General features: G+C 44.5%; 1 protein-coding gene across 7 annotated transcripts in view; it reads left to right on the forward strand.

The window, feature by feature from the left end:
- Positions 1-215: 215 nt before the first annotated feature.
- The window catches only part of TMEM131L (transmembrane 131 like), an 84,348-nt gene continuing 60,514 nt past the window's right edge, over positions 216-24,049 (forward strand). For 5 of the 7 annotated variants that reach the window (XR_011679951.1, XM_071431914.1, XM_071431916.1 and 2 more), the window contains exons 1-3: positions 3,661-3,819; positions 4,130-4,200; positions 11,328-11,371. Coding sequence is in view for 5 of the 7 variants with exons in the window: in XM_071431914.1 (XP_071288015.1) it covers positions 3,696-3,819; positions 4,130-4,200; positions 11,328-11,371 (239 nt within the window). In the remaining 2 variants the exon portion in view is untranslated. Of the gene's footprint in view, positions 555-3,660; positions 3,820-4,129; positions 4,201-9,215; positions 9,264-11,327; positions 11,372-24,049 lie in introns of those variants that run through there. The other 2 variants (XM_071431918.1, XM_071431917.1) reach the window with 2 other exon arrangements.

Raw genomic sequence — 24,049 nt, forward strand, 5'->3', positions numbered from 1 at the left:
GGGCAAGGAGATGACCCAAGGCAAGGCGTTATCACCTCTCGATCTCTCTTTGGGATTTGTAGCCTTATCAGGGGAACTGCCCAGTGCTGCACTTGCTGATAGGGCTGGCCCCGGGTGTGGGGATGTGTAGCCATGGGGCTGATAAGAGGAACTTGGCAAGGGAGGAAGGCCACTGAGGAGGAGGACAGGCCCTGAGCTCCACTGGAGCCTGATGCAGACCCCAGGGTGGGCATATCAGCTCATGCCAGCGGGGCTTGTCACTGCTGGTTTCCTTGCTGGGGATGGCAAGGTGAAGGTAACACTGCAGAGTGAGCTGACCGCTTTCTTGGGGCTTTTAAAAGAAAAATATACCACCTTCAGTGCATACTGCCTCTCCAACTGCACCTAATTGAAATACCTAAATATGCTCAACTTATGTGAAGCATTGACTGCATGTGGTGCAATACATGGCTGCAAATGATATGATTGCATACTATGAAGTCTTCTGCTGGGCTCAGTTCCCCCAGAAATTAATTCTGCCTAGAGTTTCTGTAAAGTCTCACATTTTTTGAAAGGTAAGTAACTATTCCCATGTTGCAAGTAATGGGGATTTGTAATGGCATTTAGGGCTGGATTAATTTTTGTGTGCTTTATGATTTGCAGAAGTTTACAGCACTATTTCCAGACTGCTGTAGGTAAAACTTAGCTCCTATTCCTTGTAGTTCAAGGGCAAGGCAAACAGTAAAAATAAATATTTCAGCAGCATATCCTACTTCTGAAAAAACAAGTCAAAGATTTTAAAGTATGACAGCACAGGGATTTGTTTTGCATGAATACTAAGTGTGTCTACAGCCTCAAGAAAATCTTCTCTAGCTGGAAAACAGCATCATCAATAGGTCTGTGAGCTTCGAAGAGCAGTGTCATGTTTGCAGAGAGCAGGAGGTGCTGCACCAGGTTCACAAGTTATGCCCCCCCAGTGCATCATCCAACAAGTTCTTCATCCAAATGTTTTAACAATTGTTTGCTTTGCCCGGTGAGTGGGGTGAATCCATTTGCTCCAGATTAGTCAGTATTTTCTGAGGAACAGAAAAGTACCATGGTAGCCTATCAAAGAGGGCCAGCAGGGACTTGCCAGGCAGCCTTTGTTTCCCCTTTCACGTCAAGCTCCTTTTCACCTGTGGATCTGCAGTCAGACTAGAGGAGCGAGGTTGCTCTAAAATGGAGCATTTCCACATACATGGCATCAGGTACATCTCATCTCATCTCATCTCATCTCATCTCATCTCATCTCATCTCATCTCATCTCATCTCATCTCATCTCACACCTGAGGAACAGTCTCAGGTATATTTTGCTGGTAAAGGGATGCACAGAGGCACAGGAGCAGCAATGTAATTCGGCTGCCTGCTCCCCTCTGATGCCTGTTACACAACAAGTATCCATGCTCCCCATGCAATCACATCGTGGCCCTGATTTTGTCCCAGTCGTGCCCATTGCATCTGAAAAAGCCTCCAGAAAGCAAAGTGTTCTGCTGTTCAGATTGGTAAAAGTGGCTCTACCATGACTGTAGAAAGCCTTGATTCCCCTGCTCCCCAGCCCTTTCCAAAGCTGCAAACATGTCCCTTGCTTTACACAGAGCAAGGGGGAAGCATTTCCAGGGTGAGTCTTGTCCCAACCTGGATTGTAGCTCAGGCCAACTCTCTCACTTAACATTTTTAAACCTGCTTAGTTAAACCAAGACTGTCTAGGAGTTTCCCTTTAAACCCCAAGCTGTGCCCTGCCAGACCCCTTCCTGCAGGCACTGAAAATGGAGTTGACTTTCAGACAGGCAAAAAATCATCAGCTCATGCTGGCACAACGTTTTAAAAACTCATCAAGAAAAGCTAGTAAGTTAAAATAATGTTACTCTACAGCTCTAACGACTACTCCAACTGGAACCAGTTGTTTGCAGAAGCAATGGGAACTGCTCCCTATTGAATGCACAGCACGTTCATGGTGCCATGCAGCCCCTGGGTGGGGTTGTCATATAGGAGGAGGTACTCTCTTTTTCTCTACAGCAGGTACTCAGGCACCTGTCCAAGCATAGACACGTTTGCCGACACAGAAACATCCAACCATTCCTATTTTGAAAGGCTGTGTTTCTCTGCAAGCCCTGGGGTGCTCTGGGGCACAGGTGGAGGGGTGCCAGTGTTCCTCTGTCCATATGTGGGAAAGCCCAGGCAATGAGGTTAAAGACACAGGGGGACAGCGTGGAAAACAAAAGACCTGTCTAACCATTAGGGAGCAGGAAAAAGAGGGAAGAGAAGACAGAAAGAGGAGGATATGGGCAGGAGACAAGGCTGTGCTGCCAGCTGTACTTTGGTGGTTGTGCAACATCAAATGCCAAAGTCCTCTCCTTTAAGAAGAGAGTGGGCACTTCTTTTGTGGAGACCCACCTGCATCTCCAGTCAAACCTGAATGGCCTCTGGGTGGGAAAAGCTTTTTCAAGCACCGAGCAGAAAGGGCACTGGGCAGGTGACCCACCACCGCTGGGGACCAAGGTCCCAAATGTCCTCATGTGTTGTCTCAGTTCAGGGCTAAAAATGGTTTTTGTCATTTCTTTAGCTTTATTTATGAGCCTCTGCTGACCGAGTCCCATGCTGCCAGTGTTTGTGTGAGTTACTATGTGTGATGGGTAAGGGGAGAACCAGATGCAATCTGGGGCCTGTGCAAACCTTGTTAGCAGAGTATTTGCTTTACTTTTCTCCTTGAGGTTTGCAGAACTAGTTTAACAACTGTTTTTTCCCATAATTAAGGCATCTGAGGGGGCTTTTTTTTTAGCAGAAAGGACTTTTTAAAAAGCACTTTAAAATGCAGTTAGAAGGGAATGTGAAATACATGTTAAAACCTTGTGACCCTCACAACTATCTCTGGGCTCTGCTCTACACTTCTGTTTTGCGAACACTGTATAATTCCTTGAGAGATCCAACAGGCACCTGAAGAGTTGCTTAAGACCAAAACACTGTTGTGTCAGAACAGCAGCAGCGACCCTCAACATAGAGTGCTGCCAAGCAGTGAAGGAATACTGAGGCAGATTAACCGGACTGGTGGCACTGGAAGAGGCTGCCCTCCCTAGAGACCTTCAAAACCCATCTGGAGGAGTTCCTGTGTCACCTGCTCCAGATGACCCTGCCTTGGCAGGGGGTCGACTCGATGATGTGCAGAGATTCCTTCTGGTCCTAACGATCCTGTGCAATAGGACCACCAGATCGGGAACTTTGATTGTCTTCCCCCTACTACACGCCCCCGCCTTCCTCGCTGCGCTCTCCCCTCCCCCTCCGCTCGGCATCCTGGTTTCTTCCCTTCGCACTTCTCGTGCTTTTTTGTTTCTAAAAATCACCGGGGAGCCCCGGACCCCGGCGCGGTGACATCTCACACGGGCCTAAGGGCGGGCGGGGTGTAGGGCAGCTCGCCGTCCGACCGCACGGCCGAGCTACACAAAACCGATCCGTCTTTCCCACAACGCCTCTCCCGCCTCCCTCTTGCTTTGCGGGGGACTTGGCTGGGGCGCCTCCAGGAGCGGCGGGCCGGCCGCGCTGCTGCCGGGCCATGTGCGCGGCTGGGGCGGGGCGGGGCGGGCGCAGCCGCGCTGCGGGCGGGGGCGGTGCCCGGTGCCGCGGAGCCGCCCCCGCCGCCGCCCGCCCCGCCCCAGCCGCAGCTCGGCGCGGCGCGGCTCGGCATGGCGGGGCTGCGCTTCCCGCAGCACGGCGGCTACTGCCGCGCGGCCGCGGCCATGAACCTCCTGCTCGGCGTCTTCCACGTCCTCCTGCCCTGCTTTCGGCCCGGGGAGGCGCAGGGACAAGGTGAGAGCACCGGCGGGGCAAAGCGGGGCGGGGATGCCGGCACTGCCCGCTCCGGGCTTGAGAGCGGAGCCGCCGTCGCCGTCCCTCGGGCGGCTGCCGCGGTGGCAGCCCGGGGACACAAAGGGGGCCGGGACGCGGCTCATCTCTGCCCCCGACTCCGGTTCCCTTCCTCCCGGCCCCGCGGCACCCGCCGGGCCACGCGTCTCTGCTGGCCCGCCCCGGCGCGGGGAGTCCCGGGCCGCCGCCTGCGGGCTCCGGCCGCCCGCCCGCCCCCTGCCCATCCGCGCTTTCTCTCTCTCTGCCCCCGCAGCCATCGAGCCCATCCCCGGCGTGGTGGAGCTGTGGCAAGCCGAGGAAGGGGAGCTCCTGCTGCCCGCCCAGGTGAGGGGGCGCGGGGGGTGGGGGCGGCGGAGGGGCCGGGGCCGTTGCGGGCTGTGCGGGGGTGTTGGGGCCCGGCGGGCGGGCGCGGGGCCGGCGGGGCGGGGGCGGCTTCGCCCGCTGCTGCTGTCACGGCGCAGCCCCGGCCCCGCGGCCCCCCAGCCTGCGCTAGCGGCGTGGTTGTTCGGCTTCATTTATTTTCTGTTTGGGGTTCCCCCCCCCCCCCACCATTTTAATTATTTATTTATTTTAAACTAGTGCATTTGTGGTCGGAACGCACCAGACGGGCCGGTCGTGAATATGCATATATTTATATCTCAGGCCTGCTCAGGTGAAGCCATTTTTCCCCCCTCAAATGACACATCATTTATGGTGCCGTTCCTCTCATTCTAGCGCATTTTTTTTGGTCTTGTTTAGCCGCTTTCGTTGGGCAGTAACAAGATGTGATAAATTCTGTGCTGGCGAGAGGAGCCAATATGGTACAATGCCCGGCGGGGCTGGTGAGCGAGGAGGGGCGCTGGAAGCGGGGTCTGGAGTTTATGGCATTTGAGGCAGTCATTTAACTCGCACTGACGGACTCTGCCATATGTTGATCTCGGCCTTCTAGACTTCCAGGCACCAGGCTCATAAACGGGAAGAAGCAGTCCTTAGGGACATCATCTTATATGAGGGGCAAAAACGGGTAATTTATTTGTCTTAAGCCCATATATCATTCTCTGTTTAGTGCTCAGCCACTGACACCCATTAATGTAAAGAAAAATAGCAGAAGTGCTGTTTCTTAGCTAGCTAATAATTGATGCTGCTTCCCAGGACCCAGCATTTTGTACTGTTATGAAGTGTTATCTATTGCATGTCCAAATGATTTTATAAGATACATTTGTTGTGCTGTTGAGATTTTGCCTGTTGCAGATGTGGTAGTAGCTAAGGGGAGGTGTAGAGTCGCTGTGCAGAGATGTTTGAGGAGCACAGCCTTTTGCATCTGCGTTCTTTACAGTGAAGATATTAAGATGCATTAGATGTAGAACTGTGTAATGTAGTCATTTATAGTTGCTTCTCATAGCGAAGCTGCAATTGAGTGATGATGACGTGATGTTTACTTCCTGAGGAGATTAGGTCCTCTTGGAAAACACGTTGTTCTTGAGCATCCTCATAAAAATATGCTTTAGCTTGGCTAAAGAAAAACCAGGCATAAATGACCCGTGAATGTGGCATAGTTGAGCATATGGTCTTGCTCAGTTCTTGCAGCAGTGAAGACAAAGCTGAGGCTGCTGTTCCTCCATCATTTCTCTTGAGGTTACAGGCAGGAAAGAAAGAAGTCTTCTGGCTTCAGTTGTGATGGAGTGAGAAGTAAATTACAATAGGCTTGCTGATTTAGGAGGTTTAAGTCAGATGAGCTGGTCTCTGAGTACTAGTGGTGCATTGACTGGTTTGCATGGGTTTTCCCCTCTGAGCTTGAGGAGTACAGCAGCATCTGATGCATGAGTGACTACTCAAGCTGAACAGAAGGACTGGTTTTTGTCTTAACCTTTTGTCAAACAGGTTTTAAGACAAAAATTTGGTTACAGGCCCTGATGCTTACTCTTTTGTTTCCATGTGGATTTGGGCTTTACCCAGCCCTTGTTGGGCTTTAGCCCCGTGACCACATTTGAAACCACCTTTTCCATTTGTTGTGGTGAGGAGGAAAAGAGGTTTCCCAAAGTCCCTGCAGATGTGGTGAGGGACCCTTTCAGCACCTCTTTTATGGAGTGGTGGCACTGGTGTGCAGTGGCTGGTGATGGCTTTTCCCTGGATGCCCAAAGAGTTGAGGACTGCCCATCCAGCCACGATCCTCTGGCTGGTGTTTGTGCAGTCCTAAAGACATATCAGCATCGTTGCCCTCCTGGGTGACTGCTGGGATGGTGAGGGGCATCAGTGGAGAAGCCAGCATCAGTTCCTGAGATATGGAAAGTCGCTACATCTGTTAACATCTGGCTGCCCTTTGTTAGAGAGATGCTTAAACTTGCAAGAGGTTTATTGCTTGTTGATCACGTTTCACTTTAAAAAATGGTCTGACCTACTACTGCTACAAGGAGGTTTTCCATGTTTTCTTTCTTGCAAGAACAGAATTTTTTGGTTAAACTCTTGATGAGGATTGTTGCCCAGTGTTCATGTATCACAGCAGTGGTGATGTGATAGTGAGGGTGTAGTGACAGGGAGAACCTCCTTGCTTTTGAGTGGTTAATAAATGTTGTTTGGTAGGGAATATCCAAGAGTTGCTTCATTCCCATGTTTGAAAATGGGTCTTGATGAAGACTTTGGGAAGAGGATTGTTCTGGCCCTTTGATTATGTTGTTTTTCCTGCTTCTTTTTGGAGGGAGTGTGGCACCAATGAGGATTTCACCTGCAGAAGTGAAAAATCCAGCGAAGGAGCTGTGCATATTCCTCTGCCAAAGCACCTCCCTCCAACTGCTCTCAGCAGGAAAATGGATTAGGTTGCCCTGTCTGCCAGCCCTTTAGCCTGTTTCTGGCGGGTTACCAATGCTGTCTGATGGATGTTTTTCTCTTTCTGTCATGGCTTTACACTATTATCTTATTTTCCATGCATCATCAACTGCATGCCTGTGACAGAGCAGTTTTGAGCATTCCTTGCTGCCTGCAGAATTTGAGGATGAAAGTTGGGTGGATTGGTAACCCATTCAGCCATCCGGTTGCCTGCGCATGCTTTTGTTCCAGGAGCATGTAGCGAATAAAGACATCACGTTAAGGGGTGAGGGAGGGGATACAAAGCGTTTTAATATTTGTAGTTGCTTTCTAGGCCTTTCACAGCATCGCTTTGTCTACGTGAACTGCATGAATTTGCATGCTGGAGCGCAGCCGCCCAGGGCCCCCGTGCCTCCACCCCGCTTGGTTGTTCTACCTTCTGTTTCCTCTTGCTTCCCTTTCATTGTTTGTGCTTCTCGTGTGCCCCCTCCCAGCTTCCCTCTTATACATATTTGTGCTTTTCCTTTTTTCTCCTCCCCTCGAGCTTGTGGGCTTTTGATTCTGGCTTCCTCTGAAGGCTGCAGAGCTGTTTGGGGATGGCTCACCTACTGCTCTTGCTCTGCAGCCGAGCCCGAGGGGTGCCCGGAGCGCTGCAGTTGGTGACGGTGTGCATGGGGCGTGGGCTCGTGTGCTGGGGCTGAGGGGGAGCTGGCTGTATCTAGCCTGCTGACTGTCTTCCACTGGTCTGCTGCTTCCTCCAGCATTTCAGTGTTTCTTCCTGGATTCCCTTTTTAGCTCTGAGACCAGCTGGTTTTTCCCAGTCGGATGCGGTGGCTGTATTCCCTTGTGCCCATTTCTTCTTTCTTGTTGAAGGTGGTGTGAAGCGTGGAGTAACCATGGAGCACCCACTGCCCTTGCTCTCCTTCTCCTTGCTCTTAACCTCCCTGTCATAGCAAATGTCCCTGGGAGGGCAGCTGGATTTTTCTTTGAAAACCAGTGGGATTTTGACATGGAAAATCTTGAGTGTGAGAGACTTGATTAGAGCAGTTGTGGTTTTTATAGGTCCCTTATAATTTTGTGGTTTTGCATGTTTGTTTGCAACTTGTTAATACATACTCAAGTAAAATACTTGAGAGAAAAGCTCCTTTATGTGAGACTTGACACCCAAGCCATTCACCACTAAAGGCTGAAAAAGGTCCAGATATTTCCAGCCAGGTTGTAGCACTTCAGTGCAAAGCTGAAGGGCAGTTAGTTATGTTTTAAACATACACATACGAGTGTAGGAAAGAAACACGAATGGCAATTGTTGTTCATGGCCTCCACCACTTAAAAGAGGTATCAGAGAGTCATAGTTGTGTGTTTCTGTCTGTCAGAAACCATGTAGGTGGTTATTGGGAGCATCTGAAGACAGGGGCAGGCGGGTTGGGTACCTGCAGAGCACTTCCCTTTGGCCCCTTCAGTTTGGAGGGAGGGACTACCTTAAAATGACGTAATGAAGGTTAGGTTTTAGTTCTTGTTATGACAGCTGAAAGTGACAGCAAGTCATCAAAGTCAGTGTGTACCAAACTGTATTTTGGTGTCAGTGCAGTGCTTGATGTGATGGGTTTTCTGCTGTTGCTGTGTGTCACATGTAGGAGATGAGCAAGATGTTTCCTTAGAGGAACACCTTGTGAATGTTTCAGTTTGGTTGCATATTCTAAGGAGATTACAATAACTTCTTGTTTCACTTTACTGTGACATTGTTTCAGGTGCTTGAAGTTTAGAGAAAGATACAACAGTGTTTACTGTATCACAGTTGTTATAGGCACTGGACAAATACAGAACTGCTGGCTGAGTTTTCATTAAAAGGCTCTGCTCAGGTCTGTAAGATGTTACTTTTTTCTTTTCCCAAGTAGTAGGGGCTTGTCTTCAGTTTCTGTTCTTCAGTGCAGCTCAGGGGCTAATAAGGTTAATTGTTCTGCTGTTTTTGAAAGCTGATGAAGACCTTGATCTTACATATATTCATCAGAGATAGGCGGCACTGCAGTGTGTCATTAATGAGCCCATGGGCTGTGCGCAAATTAGATGTACAGAGTCACCTACTTCAAAGCAGGGTTTGTCTGAAGACACACACTTTGTGTGAAAGTCTGAGACAGGCTTGGAGTGGGAATTGTGTTCCTCTTTGGGCTTTTAAAAGGCTTCTCCAGACTGCCAGCTGAGCTTCTGGATGGTGCTGATAGCACTTGGGGCTGGATGGCCATGCAGATTATGCAGTAGCTGTCAGCTCAGGCTCTTGAGACTTGTGTGACACAAGAGAGGGGCTTTCCAACAAAGATAAGCACCTGCCCCATATTCAGGATAGCGTTAGGAGGAAGGGAATTTTTATCTTCTCATAGGTAGACTGTTGGGAACTGCATTTCTGCATTTTAACTTCCAGGAGGTCTTGCTGCCTTCCTTCCCTGTAGTCCTGTAGTTTGAGAATACTAGTTTTTCCTTTTTTTTTTTTTTTTTTTTTTTTTTTTTTTTTTTTTTTTTTTTGTAAATCCTCAGTGTAAACCTTCATGCGCATATAGCCTGGATCACACAGATGAGTGATGAGTGAAGACAGGAGAAAGCTGGACACTGAGGTCTGTGTGTGATCAGAGTTGAAGGTGGTTTTTAATTTTTTTTTCTTGCACAGTTGAGATGTGCTATGGCTGCACTGTAGACTGGGAAGTTTGCTTCATTGTTGCTTGGTGAAAAGTGAAGAGGAGAAATAGTAAGGTGGCTAGTGTTAAGGGTGAGCACAGTGTAATGACACAGACGCAGGTTTCTGATGCCTGGCAGATGCTAAGCCATTTAAAGGAGGAACTAAGCCATTTAAAATGAGGATAGCTTGCTATCTGGCCGTGTCAGAGGAGCTGTTTCTGGAGGAGGTGGATAAGGAGTCCTCTAGTTCTGCTTGGTATTGTACTGAGGTCCTAGAAATACAAAAGGAGCTTGGAGAAGCTGGAAAATGTGATGGGTTTGTATCATGCCATCCTGGTGAAGTCTAGCAGACAGGCTTTGCAAGGTCTCTAGAGGAGTGGCTGGGTCTTCATGGGGGCCAGGTGCTGGGACCTTTAGGTAGATCTGAGCTGAAGTGCTTTGTTGTGTCCTGCAGATCCTGGAAAATTAGCATGGTGTCTCCAACCTCTGGGCAGGCATACAGAAAGATTGTGAAGTCCTCAAATTAACTTGTACTTCCCTGTCAATCTTGTTCCAGATTTGGTTATGTTATGGTGGAGGCTGGGCTGCTTCTCTTGTATGAGCTGCTTGTGACAAAAGATGGAAGTTCAGATGTGTCTGGTAGCTTTTGGCAAGATCTGTATTAGTATTATCCATAAGGTCATTATTTTAGACACAATAATTATTAGCATTAATGTTAGCATTCAGCATATTTGCTGCCATAGTGTGGTTGTTGTTTTTCCTCACTTCATGAAGCTCAGGTCTTCAGAAATCCTGCTGCCTGTCCCATTCAGTAGGCAGGTAGACTGCGTGATGTGCTTAAGCATTTGAAGCCTGTAGAAAGATGTTTTGTGTTTACAGGTGGTTTTTTTTTTTTTTTCCAGTATGTAGTGAAAATAGGTAAAGTCAAAGCTGGTGGCTTGGGGCCTGTTCCGTGATATGCTTACGTGGGAAACATGTAGGAGGGGTGGTGGAAAGTACAGCCTTTTAATTTTAAAAGATTTTTTCCCCTTACCTTTTCATTGCTAAGGTCTCTAGTTCGTGTCTTGTAGAGCCATCACCTGCAGAAGCAGAAGCTGGGAAAACTCACCAGCTGTTCCTGGCAGGATGACTGTGACCTCCTCCTGAAAAATGTTAATTGCCCTAAAGTTGTCCCTGGTTTCATCAGCAGGGGTTGAGTGGCTGTAACACACTTCATTTTGAGTTGTACCTAAAGCTTTACTGGAGGTCTTGGCCAGTTCAGAGTAGCTACCTCCTTGTTTTAAATGGATTTCCTGCAGGGAGCTCATTGAACCAACACTTGAGTTCATTTCTGTAGACAGCTCAAAGTGGTTTGTGGTGAACTGCAAGCTGACACAATTCAGCTGCATGTCTTGAAAATTACCTGAGTGCAGAAACTGAGCTAAGAGGATCTGTTCAGAGCTTCTGCTCTTTCTGCTTTCTGTACATTCTGCTAATCAGTGATAAGATCTGGATTTGGGACCTCACTGTGCCAGTTGGAATGTGGTACTTTGCCTTTGCTTTTGGCATTGACAGGTGATCTGCATTTCAAGGCATTCTGCATCCTATTTCCCCAGGTACTGGCTATTGAAATTTACTGATGGGGCAGAAAATTTGAAAGTAGAGGAAATAGTCTTTCTGTAGTTTCAGGGTAATTGTTGGCTTTAGATTGGAATTCTGTCTGTGAGAGGATTTAGTACAGATGCATAAATGAGTCTGTTCAGTCAGCATTTGGGAAGAAACAGCAGAGTACCTAGGTTAAGTCACCATTTATCTTTTGCAAGATGACCTGAAACCTGAAATGGGATGTCCATCAACCACCTTACCTGACTTGTAAAGGAGTTAAAGGAATTTTAAGTTTCTGAATTTGTTTTGCTAACAAGTTACATGAAAATCCATCTGTGGTGGAGTTAAAGTGGTATATATGTCCAGTGTAGCATGTTGCAGTTCTGAGATTCTTACACAGTATTTTCTCTGTTTGTCAGGGTGATTCGGAGGAGGATGTGGAAGAGCATCCACAAGAGCAAAGGTAAGCTAAACTCAAGTGGAAGCAAGAGCATTGAAGTTAATTTTGGTTTTTGCTTTAGGAAATACCAAAGTGTAATTAGGGCAGACTACTAAAACATTACTTTTTTCTCCTGCATGTGAAATAGTTCTTTATTACTTGTGTCTTACAATTTTCTCAATTTAATGTTAATATTGATTTATTAGGAAAACCAAAAAACCTGTGCTCAGCATATGCAAGTACAAAATACCTTCTTGCATCTCTTTCTCCTAATCCTGTCTCTAAGATGAATTTACTTCTCATTGCTTTCACACAAAAAATTAAATGTTTATTAATTGTTTTGTTGTATATTTTGTAATTAATTTTTTAAGGCAAGGGACAGTGGTCCATTACAAAATTTGTAAATGTAAGCAGTCTTGGAGTGCTAATTTGCACCAAGGCAAGGAAAGAGGTGAGGGAGATTTAAAGCCAAAGGTTTGTTAATGTGTTGCTATGGAACAATAAATATTCTACCCTTATGTCTTGAAATCAGATAAATAATGAAGCTCTTCAAAACTATAGCCACAGCTCTGCGGTTTCTGTTAATATCAGGCCTTCTGTTTTGAAGGGTTGGGTAAATACCATCACAGATTATTTTTTAAATATGCATTTTGTTTCCTCTGATCGTCTAAGTTAAAATGCTTGGACATCTACCAGTGAAACACTTCCTTCCTTTGGTATGTGTTAATGTGGTTACAGCTTTCAGTACCATGCCAGCCAGAAAGATCACAAGACTTTATATAAACATGTGGAACAGCACCGTTTTCTGATGGCAGCAGTCAGCCACAAATGCTTTTCTCATTTATCTCCAGTCTTTGCCCTTAGCTTAGTTGTGAGAGCAAACAGATCTGATAACACACAAGCCTTGAGCTGGGCAGAAGGAGTAAGCCTGGGGAGCGGGAACGGGATGGTTATGATGGGTCTGTCCTGCACTGCAATGCTTCTTCACATGGCTTTTCCCCTTGCTGCCCCATTGGGAGCCTTCTCATCTGAGCCCAGCATCACATTAAGCCTCCTGTGCCTCATCTCCGTGGGAATTACAAAGATGGTTTGGAAACAGGATGTGAGAATTACTGTGGCTGCTGACAGCTGGTGCTGATTACTTGTGCTTGCCTAAGTGCCCCAATTCCTACCTGCAGAGGGAATTTTTTTTTCTTACCTCCTCTTGTGAAAAGAAGGGTAAACTACTGAAAGCTGCATTTCCCTGCACAAATACAGAAGTTTCTGATTTTTTTTTCATCTGGGAGCTATTATGTTTTGGATGCAGAATTTTTACTGTGTAACTTTATTACCTGCATGCTTTCTTTATTGAGAGGTAGTCAGAAGGAAGCAGTCTCTAGTGCTGTGCTTAAGTTTGTTTCTGATTGTTTCCTTAGTAGTCAGAGAGAGGTAATTTAGGTAGAAAAAATTTCTCTACTTGCCTGTTTTTCTCTGGAGGTGGATGGGGTAATTGGCTACTATGGCAATAATAAAAATATTGAAAATAATTAGTTCTTGAGACTCAGAGAGGAAAAAGTGATTTGACTGGAGTTTTTTTTTACATTATTCAGGTGCTTAAATTTTTTTCTATTAATTATTCATTTTCAAAACTGCATTTGTTTTTTGGGAGTGAAGTTTGTAGAGGTTCACTTGCATGGTGGAAACATCCTTCTATTGTCATACTGAAATGCTTCAGGAAACTTGCCTGAACAGATCCTGGCTTGTGTGCATCTTCTAAACTATTTTGGTTTGCTGCTGTATGTAAACACATACATAGACCTGTGTGTGCTTTACAAACTGAAGGAATGTTATAGTGTGGACTTCATGAAGAAGAGGCAGCAAAGGTACATTGGAAAGGTTAGAATTTCTTAGTTTATTTCTGGATTAATTTTCATTCCTGTAGCTTACATTGCTATATGGTGAAATCATGGGGATTTCCTTTTCCTGTAGCAGCAAAACCTGAAGCTTGCAGCATCTTCATCTCATTGTCTGACTGCATGCCCTGGGGAAATCAGCTGAAGCTACTGTAATTTGCTGTGAAGCCCCAAGAAGCAAAGCACCTTAATGTACGGGATAAGCAGAAGTTAAAGGAGATAGAGAAATCAGAAATTTCCCCAGAGATGAGGGAAGTATAGGGAGTTCATAATCTTGGTGCATAAAGGAGAAAGTCTCTTTCCAAAACATTGTTTTATTCAGTTTTTAATCTAGGTTAGTGGGTTCCTTGGGAGCTTGTTAACCTACTTTGAAAAAACCAAACACAACAAGAGCAGTAAAGTATTAACAGTCTGTTAACGGACTTCCTGTGCATGTGCATCGTAAGATCTTCCTTTTGGGGTGGTCTTCTTGGTTTGCTGCTCTTGTGGCAAGTGCACAAGGGAGATGAATGTGGTCTTACAGTTTCTGCCTTAGGTTTAGCTTTAACAAATAGAGAAATTTGCATGGAGGTAAAAGACATTGTAAAAATAGTAATTTTTGTGAAGAGCTATTTCAGAGGTGAATGAGAAATGCTTGATTAGGTCCATAGGTTTGCAGCTGCCCTGAGTGAGGAGAAGATCATTGTCAACTCCTTAATTTCCACCCTACGATTCCTGCTATTCTGATTGCTTGGATGCTTCCACAGGTTGCTTCATGCTGTTTTGTGTGTCTCTGGATCAGATTCTGAAATAAGAAATGCAGCATAGTAGACACTTGAGTACTGCTTCAGGACACAGACTTTAACAGAATTAAAGTCATGTGTATTTGTACTAGCCTGTCAAAAAGCTTCGAGTTTCCTTAAAAACCTTTTCTTACACTTGAAAGCTAGGAGTAAAAAGATGCCTTTCATAACAGTCAATGACAGGTGTTGACAAGAAAAGGTTTTGTTGTTGTGTTTGGAGGTTAGGTTTTTTTTGTTTGTTTTTGGATTTTTGTTTGTTTGTTTTTGTTTTGCATTTTTTTTGTACTGCTGCCCCTTAATCCAGGTGATTTTGGTTGCCACAACTGGCAGTTACAAATTTTGAAGTTTAGGTTCTTGCTAAAGCAGCATAATGAGTCAGGACCCAAGGGAATGGCCTGAAGTTGTGTAGGGAGGTTTAGGTTGGATATTAGACAAAAAGTTTTTCAGCTTTTCTTGTTGGCCACTGGAACAGGCTCCCCTGGGAAGTGGTCAGAGCTTCAAGCCTGACAGAGTTCAACAAGTGTTTGGACAGTGCCCTCAGGCACCTGGTGTGGCTCTTGGGGATGGTTCTGTGCAGGGCCAGGAGTTGAACTTGATGATCCTTGTGGGCCCCTTCCAACTCAGGATATTCTGTGAAATGCAGAAGTCTTGCACAAATAAAGAGACAGTACTGTCAGGTGATGTGCACAAATGATGCTATCAAAATTTTTAGCTTTCTCCTTCAAGGAAGTAGACTTGGACTACAAAAAAAAAGTAATTTCATGTGTATTTCATTATTAGTACTTGGGTTTTTAGGACTTCTGGAGAAAGGTCTTTGAGGATACAGTTTTGCAGCTGGCACATTAAGGAACATTTGCACCAGAATAAACTGCTGTACTCAAGTGGAGCACACATTCTTAATATGTGATGCCCAGTGATTGTCTACGAGAAGGGAAATCCATAAAATACTAGTATGGAATGAAATTAGCCAGGAAGAGGACATTTTCCAGCCTTTTCCTATGGCAGGGCATACTTTGCTTAGAGTTGATGGGTATCAACTGCTAGGAAAATTCCAAGTGTGATGCATTTGGCTCAGTCAGGCATTTCTGTTGAACCTTTGCCTTTGACCTCTGGAGAGCATTTGACCCTGTGGGCTGGAGCTGCTTGGAGCAGTAGGTGGTATTGGCTCCCAGTGGGCTCCTGCTAGGGTGTCAGTGCAGCCTGGGAGTGACAGCTGATGCCCAGCACTTTGACCTCTCCTGATTGCTTGGTGGAATTACTCCTAATCCTGTTGTTTTTGCTGTGCCTGTGAAATAGTGCTCCAGATGTGGAGGAGAAATTGAAGGTAGAGGTAGCAAGGGAGCAGCTTAGTAGCTGCCTGAGAGAGAGCAAAGCAGCGGAGGTGCACAGACTGCAGAATTGCTAGGGGGTTTAGGGAATACTGTGGAGATGGAGTTACAACGTTCGTTTCAGGAAGAATCCAGAGTGGCAGTGGGAGAATGAGCCTCCTGTGCATTTTGAGACTGTACATTGCAATTCCTCCCTGGCCACAGCTTCGTCTCTAGCCAAGAGGCACAAATGAGCTCTGGAGCTGTGGATGGAGTATTTAGACACTTCAGAGGTGACTCATCCTTCCAAAAAGCCTGTGGTCTTAGTGCCATCATTTTTGACAGTCCCAATTAGAAAGTAGCGGGATGGGACTAGTGGTATGCCTGTGTGCCAGATAACTAGCTTGGGTGGTGGCTATGGCAGGAAAAAAAAAAAGATTGAAAAATAGGTCAGGATCAACCAGATTTTCTTTTTCCTTCTGCTTTTTTTTACTGAAATGGCTAAAAATTGATTTTGTGCCTGCAGAAATGTCTGAGTATTAAAAAAAAGGTTTATGTTGTATTTATTTTTAAATATCTTCTATTAAAATCAAAATCAAAGTGAGTATGCATTGGGAAAGTATTTCAAAATGAAAAGTTGAAAAGTAGTTCTGAGAGTGTCAGTGAGTGCTTAAGCTGTCTGAGAGGAACCATCTTAATATTTTTAACCTAAGCTTGTATGGAGTACCACTGATCATTTAGATTGTCATTAAACTTACCCGAAAAGTAAATCTAACTACATGAAAGACTTTTCCTAGAATACATGCTTGGTCTTAACTTGTAATAGTTTATATATATATATAAAAAATAAGCTGCTTTTATGAAGAGTTTAGTGTTTTTAAAAAAATCTCTTTTGCAAAACAAGCAAAAATCCGTGTGTGTATTAAAAAAGAAAAGAAAAAGTGGAGTTTCTTGGGAAAAAGCTTTTTAGTCCCATTAGTGTACTTGCATAATGTACAATTTCTGCAGTATGCACAGAATGTATGTTTCTAGTGGTTAGCACTAAAACCTTCTTCAATATTGGCAAACTTTTGTTTTTAATTGATAATCATGGCTGTTGTGCCCCACTTCCACTTTGTCTAGATCATCAAGGGACTATGAATTTTAAGTTTTACTGGATGCCTAAAGAAATGAAATTTACCTAATCCTTAGAAGTAAGGGAGGAGAATTAAGATGGACACACCCACCTATAACACTTGGGTAAAAATCCCTAAGGAAGCACCTCTAGGGAACACAGGGTATTGTGAAACTGGACTAAAAGCAACTTACTGAAAAGAATTGCAAGAAGTCAGTGAAATTGGAGGTTCTCTTGTAGATGAAGAAACAGATAGTTCCTTCCATAATAATCAGTGTTACTCTTTCTCTCCTTCCTTATGCCTCTGCCAGGTACAGCTAGGGTGGCAGGCTGAACTCCTGCTGCTTTAATTGTTTATCTCTGTTTTATGTGGCAGTTGATTCAGTGATGAACTTTGCCTTGCTGAACTTTGTATTAGTTGCTGTTAGGAACAGCTCTTCATGTGTGCATTGCTTCTTCCAAAATACCTGTCCTTTTACAAAATTATGTTGCTTGCCTGATGGTACAAGGGGTTAAAAAGGTGTTTTGTTTTTTTCCCTGGGACATTGCATGGCAGTGCTGCGTGCTAACAAATGTTTCAGCTATTGTTTGTTTCTTTATTTCTAAATTGTTTTCAGACATTTCATAAATGAGACAAATTAGCCAGGCCAGCTGTACAGTGTTTCATACCAAACTGAGGAGGTGACCCTGTGGCTTTCTATGATCATGAGATAATGGCAAATGACAGTCTTGCACTTGTTTGCCAAGGCCTGTCAAACTTCTGTCCTCAGTGTAGGTCCTACTTGACCTTGTTGGAAATACTTTAAAGGTGATGTGTGGCCATATTTAATTGCTCTGAGACTTGCTGCTGCAGTCCCACTCATCATCAAAATCTTGTCTGTTTGCATTGACCAAACTGCTGGAATGTGTATATTTCTCTCACTTATGTGCACTCTCTTGGGCTGGAGGATGTTCATGGCTGGACCAGAGACTCTTTCATCTATGTTAGCTTGTATGCCATCTAAAATAGACTTTCTCATCTGTGGGTGACAACTTGGCTTTGAGAAACGAAGGCAATCTTGGTATGGCAGTTGCCAGTTGGCACTTCTGTGTTTGTTTGGGTCATGATGCCTTGAAAAGCCACACAGGCTTCTATGGAAACACCAGTTTCTATACTGGTAAAAATAGCAGGCTGGGCCTGTGAGGTCATTGTTTGCACAGGGATTAGTGTGTATGGAGAAATTGTGTTTGTATGGAGAAATTGTGTGGATGTGTGCTACTGGAGGAAACTTTCTCACGTGTAATGATCTGTTTTAAAAGGACAAACTATACTTTACATTTTGGTGCCCTATATAGTTATTTTTTTGTCTTCCTCTGTTAATAATGTCTTCACTTTCTGTTCTCTGTATCTTCTGCAGATCTCTTGCATACTGTCTTATGGCATCTCTACTTTTTTTTTTTAACTCCTGTCTCAGCCATGCCTGAAATGGTTGTAGTGTAGTGTCTGTACTGCCAGAGGAAGAGGATGTCTTGCACTCTGTGGCCTGGTTCTCTCCCTTGCCTTGTGCAGCCCTACAAGTTCTCTGGATTAGAAGAACTTGTTTTATTGCCAGGTTAACATTTACTTGTGATCATTCTCTGGTTGGTTTCCCTGTTGCTCTCTGGCAGCATCAGCTGAAAACGTGCATGGAAGTTCTCCCTCAGTGTCTACAGCCTGTTGTGTGGGATGGGTGCCCTGTGTCACCTGCAGGATATCATCTCCGTTCTGTTTGTCTCACACTGGTGTGGCACTGGTCCAGACCTTGTGGCATCTTTTTGCTCTTTCCTCAGTCCTTCAGACCTGCCTCTTCCTGCCCCTGCCTTTTGGGCAGACTGGGAGTGGGTGGTTGTGTGGTGGTACCTGTGCCAGGGCTGACCCTGCTCCCTTACCTGCAGTGCAGGAGGAGCTGGGGAGGAGCCCAGCCAGATCTGCACTTCTGCTCACTGTTGGTGAGATGGATGAGCAGGCCAGTCCTCAGAAGTGTGGGGCTGAGATGGACAGCCTCTTGTGTGTTAGGAGTAACACCTTTGAGTCAGTGGCTGTGGGGTAGGAGTGGGGTAAAGCACTTGCACTGGGATGATGGATAGCCTGGGGGACAGCTCCTGGGTTTTGGGTGGATGGTGTGGAGATCACACAGTGGCAGCACTGTGTGAACAGTTGCTAGCTGGTGCACACACGTGTACGTAATTTGTTATGCATGTTTTTTTGGGGTTGGGTTTTTTTTTGGCACTTGGTAAGCTCCCCACAGCCTATGTTTTGGGATAGAGCCCACCCAGAATGCATGCCCTTTAGAGTTAGGACAAGCCTAGTCTGAGCAGGTGGGACAAGGGCATATGGTGTCTTATTTCCCATTGTGCTTGGTTCAGTACTGGCTGCAGAGCTGTGTGAGAGCACAGGCAGATCTCGTGGCACAGCCTGTTGGTGCAGTCATTCAGCAAACACATGGGGAAGGTGAGCTTTTAATGCCAGGCCGGTCGCATGCTGCTACGGCTCTGCAAGTCTGCTTGGGAACATGGCATTTTTCTTGTTAAACTTAACTTGATTTGTTTTGAAAAAGGGGATGTTGGGACACATTTTGTGTGTTTAGAGAAGAGGGAAAGAAAAGCAAAAGTAAACAGCTGCTGTGGCGTGTTTGTTCATGTTCGTTTGTAAACTTTGTGTCCCCGTAGCCTGTACTTGCTGCTTCTGTAATATAAGTAGTTCAGAATAGGAACTTTCTTATTATGCTTCTACTTCTACATTTTAATACACTGGTAATGGATTTCAGATGTCTGTTAATCTCAGGCTAATCCTTCTGATTTGTGGACAGTGGGCCACAAAGGATTTAGCTTTTGATCTGTGCGTTTATTATAAATAAATTATTTTCACCTCCATAATAGCTGTTTCTTAGTTGCCTATAAGAGGACTTAATTTGCAGTAATTTTACCATTTTGCAGTTAAGCAACAGACATCTGGAATTGTAGACCAGTGTCAGCAGTCTGAAAATTGACACAATGTAAGAATTTAGCTTCACCATTTTTCTACTCTTGCAGATTGGCAAATTGTGACAAAATAGAAGAAAACCTAAACAACAGTTTGCTCACTTGTAGGAATTTGTGTGCAGTGTGCTTCTGAATGACCAACCCCATTACTCTCATTTGATTATTATAAGCAGAGCATGAAGGGTCTTGAAATCTATCCAATGTAGTAATAAAGAGCTATAGGCACACCTGTTACCTGGCTTTCATCTTTGTGGATACTCAAAGGTGACACAAGCCTAGCTTTTAATGACTCACATATTTTTATTTGACAAGGAAAGGTCCTCTAGGAAAGCTGTGCTCATGCCCTAGCAGTGGCTCTGACTGCTGCATGACTTGTGGGCAAGTGGATGAAGGAGCCTTTTCAGTAGTTTAGGTGTTTGCCATAGTGTAGTGGTAGTTATAAATAGTTGTAAGTTCAAACCATATGTTGTCTTAGACATCATTCTTTATCCACTTTCTTCAGTATGTGCTTTGGGAAGAGACTTTTTCTTTTTGGTGGTTATTGCAAAATGCCCAGCTCCCTTCTTCATCAGGACAGAAAGGGCCCATCCACTTCAGGGAGGGGAACAGTATATATCAAATATTATACTTGCATGTGACGATGGTGTGTATTAACTCTTTTGCAGAGTTCTGAGTACTCACTGCAAATATTTGCTTTGTATTTGTAGAAGTTTGCTTCCATCAAATAAGCTAGTCACCTGGGAGAAACATGTGATCATTGTGAATAATTTAGGTGTCTGCTTGTTGTCTCAGGGGTCCACCATTCTATGTTGTGTCCAGGCTGCCAACTGAGATAAGGAGGATAGAGGGCAAAGCTGGTGGTGTTAATTGTCACCTTATTTTCTTCTCCATCTCCTGGCCCCAAAGTGGTGTACAAATAAAGCTGAGGGGTTTTTGTGTTTTTTCATTTGTTTGTTTGTTTGGTTTTTTTTGTTGTTGTTTGTTTGGGGTTTTTTTGTCTGTTGTCTTGTAACTTTTAGAAATAGCAATGGAAATATAATTAGGCAAGGATAACTCAGGATATTTTGTGTGTGTGTACAAAATAGCAAAATAGACCTTACTTTCTGTAGAACAATTTGACTTTATATAAACATGGGAATTTCTCACACACAGAAGCAGCTTTTTTTGCTCAGAATTATGAGGAAAAGAAGAAGGAAAAATAATTTCTTAGAGGAAGGTGAGAAGTAGGCCTCTGTTCTTATTTTACTGAAGTTCTTATCTTCCATGTTTGCTTCAAGATACTGTTGCAGAGCTCTAACTAGTTGTTTACCATCTGACCCACCTGCATACCAGAACTCTGCATATGGCAAAATCAAGAAATTTAAAGTGCAAAATAATGCTTCTAATTACTGCCTGATAAAAACCAACTTCTGCTTTAAAACTTTGTGAGGACACATGAGGAAGCTGTAAAGACTTGGAAATAATAATAAGAAAGATGGTGTGTCCTGTTCAGTGCTATCAAAAGTATGGGCTGTGTTGTTGTTTGTTGTTTTGGAGTTGGATTTTATGAGAAAGAAAAAGTTCTGTTTAAAATGTTTGTTTGTAACAGCATGTTCCACGAGGAAATATGAGAAATGCAGAAAACAACTCAATATTTATTAAGACTAAAACTTTTTTTGGCCAATGCGATGGTGCCAAAAAAAGTAACATAGTTGCACTTGCATAATGAAAGAGCTCGCTCCCTTTGCAGTACTAAGATTTGAAGCTGGTCTGGCCTTTGGAGACACTTGCACATCAATAGCATGATAATTTGACACACATGAAAATGCTTGGGAATACTTTCAGAAGCCTGAGTTTTAAAAATATGTGTGTGTGTGTATGTGTGTGTGTATGAAAAACTAGTGACCTTAAGCCCAAATTGTTCTGGTATAGATTTTTGCTAACTCTTTTGAATGTATAAATCATTACATATTGCTTTTGAGTTTTTAAAATTGCTATTCATTATTTTAATGTTTCTCTCTGGATCCTGTTTATTTTCTTTGAGACAGTGAAGCATAATTCTGTTGTTGCATATGCACCTCTCAAAACGAAAAGTTAACTTTGAATTGAATAGGGAGTCTCAGCTTTACAAAGTAGATAGAAATAAATGATGACTATCTGCCCTGTTGGTAGCACATTTACATTTTATCTCATGAGGAGAATTTCCCAGCTTTTTTAAATCATGTGAATGTTGATATCTGATCTAGTAGAAATTTAATAATCTCTCTTTTTTTACTCTTCTTTGTTGTACTCTGAGACCCCTGAATTCTGCCATGTTCCAACAGTTTCCCCTCCTGAATTAATGGGAGGCTTGATTGAAAAGCTTTTGAGAGTTCCAGGAGAGGATCCAAAAGGGAATTGTTGTAGAGACTCAGATTTCTCTCTAGCCAGTCCCTAGAACTGGCTTTGAGTCACTGTGAGTGCTCCTGTTGACTCCTGCACACCTCTTTCAGAGCTGACAGTGGCTGTCAAGGAGTAAATCCAAACGTTAATACTTAACACTTTTTAAAGTTTGTTAGTGCACTGAGGTCTGACCTTTCTTGTGAAGCTGCTTAAATTATTTCTGTGATTTCTGGTTATTATCAAAAGCAAATTGAAAAGATAATCTGGTATCCTGCTTCCTGCTGGTATTCATTTTCTGGCGAGTGTTTCCAAAAAGTTCCTCCGTGGGCAGCATGTGGGGTTGGTGGCATGAGGCAACTCTTTGCAGTCCTTCAGCTGCAGGTATTTGTTTCTTATCAGTGAGGACAGGAACAGGTTCAGCAGCCATGCGTGAGACAAAATTCGGTTCATACATGTTTGTGCACTTTAATGCCATCTCCTGGCATTTGTTGGAGCAATGTGTTGTGCTGCCAGTTGGGAATGCACTTGGAACAAAGTGGGACTTTGGAGACTTGTTTGACTCTGAGCCAGCAGTCTCAGTATGATGTGTTTAGCACTGGAGAGAGAAAAAACAGATGCATGCTTGTTTTTTTATTATTTGTGAGGAGGATCCTTTGAATGGCTTCCAAGGTCTTGAGGTTCCTGCATGTTGTGTTGCCTTTTAACTCCACGGCTGTAGTGCGCTTGGACGAGAGGTGCAGTTTACACAAGCAATTGAAATCGCACGTGCACTGGATTTTTTTAGGCTCTCAGACTCCTCCTGGCCTGTGTCGGCATGCCCAAGTGCACCGTGTTCTCAAGGCTTTTCTGGGTGGGAATATGTGGAAGCTGTCAATTACTCCTCTGTTCCAGGCTGGCAGCTTCATAAACAGGTGTGGTCTGTGGGGACATTTCCCTCATTTAAAACCCATCATTTTCACTTACCCTTCAGTGTTAGCTGTTGTCATTGCACAACGCAGCTGAATCCTGAGAGAGTTGAATGATAAAAAGCTGAACTAGTTGAATTCTACTGAATTATCTGACAATACAGTTGATAAATTTTCTTGGAGGATAAATCACAGTGCTTAATTAATAAAACAGTTGGTTGTGTTTGGTAGAAAATAAAAAGTGTAATTTTAAAGTTTAAAGTAATTACTTGACTACTTCTTGGAGTATGAAGATGTGCATTGCGTGAAATGTCACAGTTGTAGGTACGAGGTGTCATCCTGAAAGATTTGGTTGCCTTTGCAGTAGTTAATAATGCAGAAATTATTGTGTGAAGCTGTTTGCTCTCTGCTTGAAGAGTAGGGACAATCCAACAAGGATTATTAAAAGGGTTCAAAATTGAAATATAAAAGGTTTGCTTTTTTTACCTTAGAACTCTACCAAAGTTATTGACAAGTGACTGTCATCATGCACAGAGCTGGACACTCATGGTTTTGGTGCAGTCTGGGCATCAAGCACTAGGTCCTGGCTGAAGCAATGCCATACAGGTCAGCTCCTGCACCACACAGTAGCCTCAAATGCTGAGGATTTTGGAGTAGTGATGCTGTCACTGTACCTGAGTGCTGCCCAGTGCGATGGTTACACTGGTGTCCTGATATTAAATCTCTGGATGGAGGGGCAGTGGGGTTTTGCTGTGGGATGTGGCAGGAGGAGAGGGGTGGTTTTGTTTCCCCTCATTAAGTTCCCACTGTCTGGCTAGGTGCCTGTCAGTGTTTGTCTTGCAGCAAACTACACTGTGAGGTTGCACTGAGTGCAGTTTGTTCCCCTTTTCGTCCCCTCTGGGCTCATCAGTTTGTGTTCTTTGGGGGCAGAGGCTTTGGCTGCACCTTGGGTCCTACTGGACTTCCTGCTGCAGAAACAAAAGGCACTCTGCAACCACCAGACCTTTCTCTGGGAGTGCTGCTTACAGATCACGTCTGCTTTGGTGCACAGGGCTCTCCTCTTTAGGCTGATTCCTCTTACCAAAGCTCAGAGCAGTGTGTTGGGTAAGACAAAACTCAGCTGAAACAGGATGCCACCATCCATGCATGGTTGCCTGGCTGTAGGGAGAGAGGCTGGGCAGCCAACAAGTTGCACATGGCACTGGAAACTGCTTGGATGTGATGCTGAACATGACTGGGCCAGAATTTGGCAGCAGGGGAAGGACGGGGTGTAATTGCTGGAAAGGCAAAGGCAGGGGCAAAGCATGGTAACAAGTGAAAAAATGCTAGAGACTGTGAACA

This window comes from Agelaius tricolor, unplaced genomic scaffold, assembly GCF_023055355.1.
Source record: "Agelaius tricolor isolate 1412-34295 unplaced genomic scaffold, bAgeTri1.0.p SCAF_8, whole genome shotgun sequence".
Taxonomy (NCBI): domain Eukaryota; kingdom Metazoa; phylum Chordata; class Aves; order Passeriformes; family Icteridae; genus Agelaius; species Agelaius tricolor.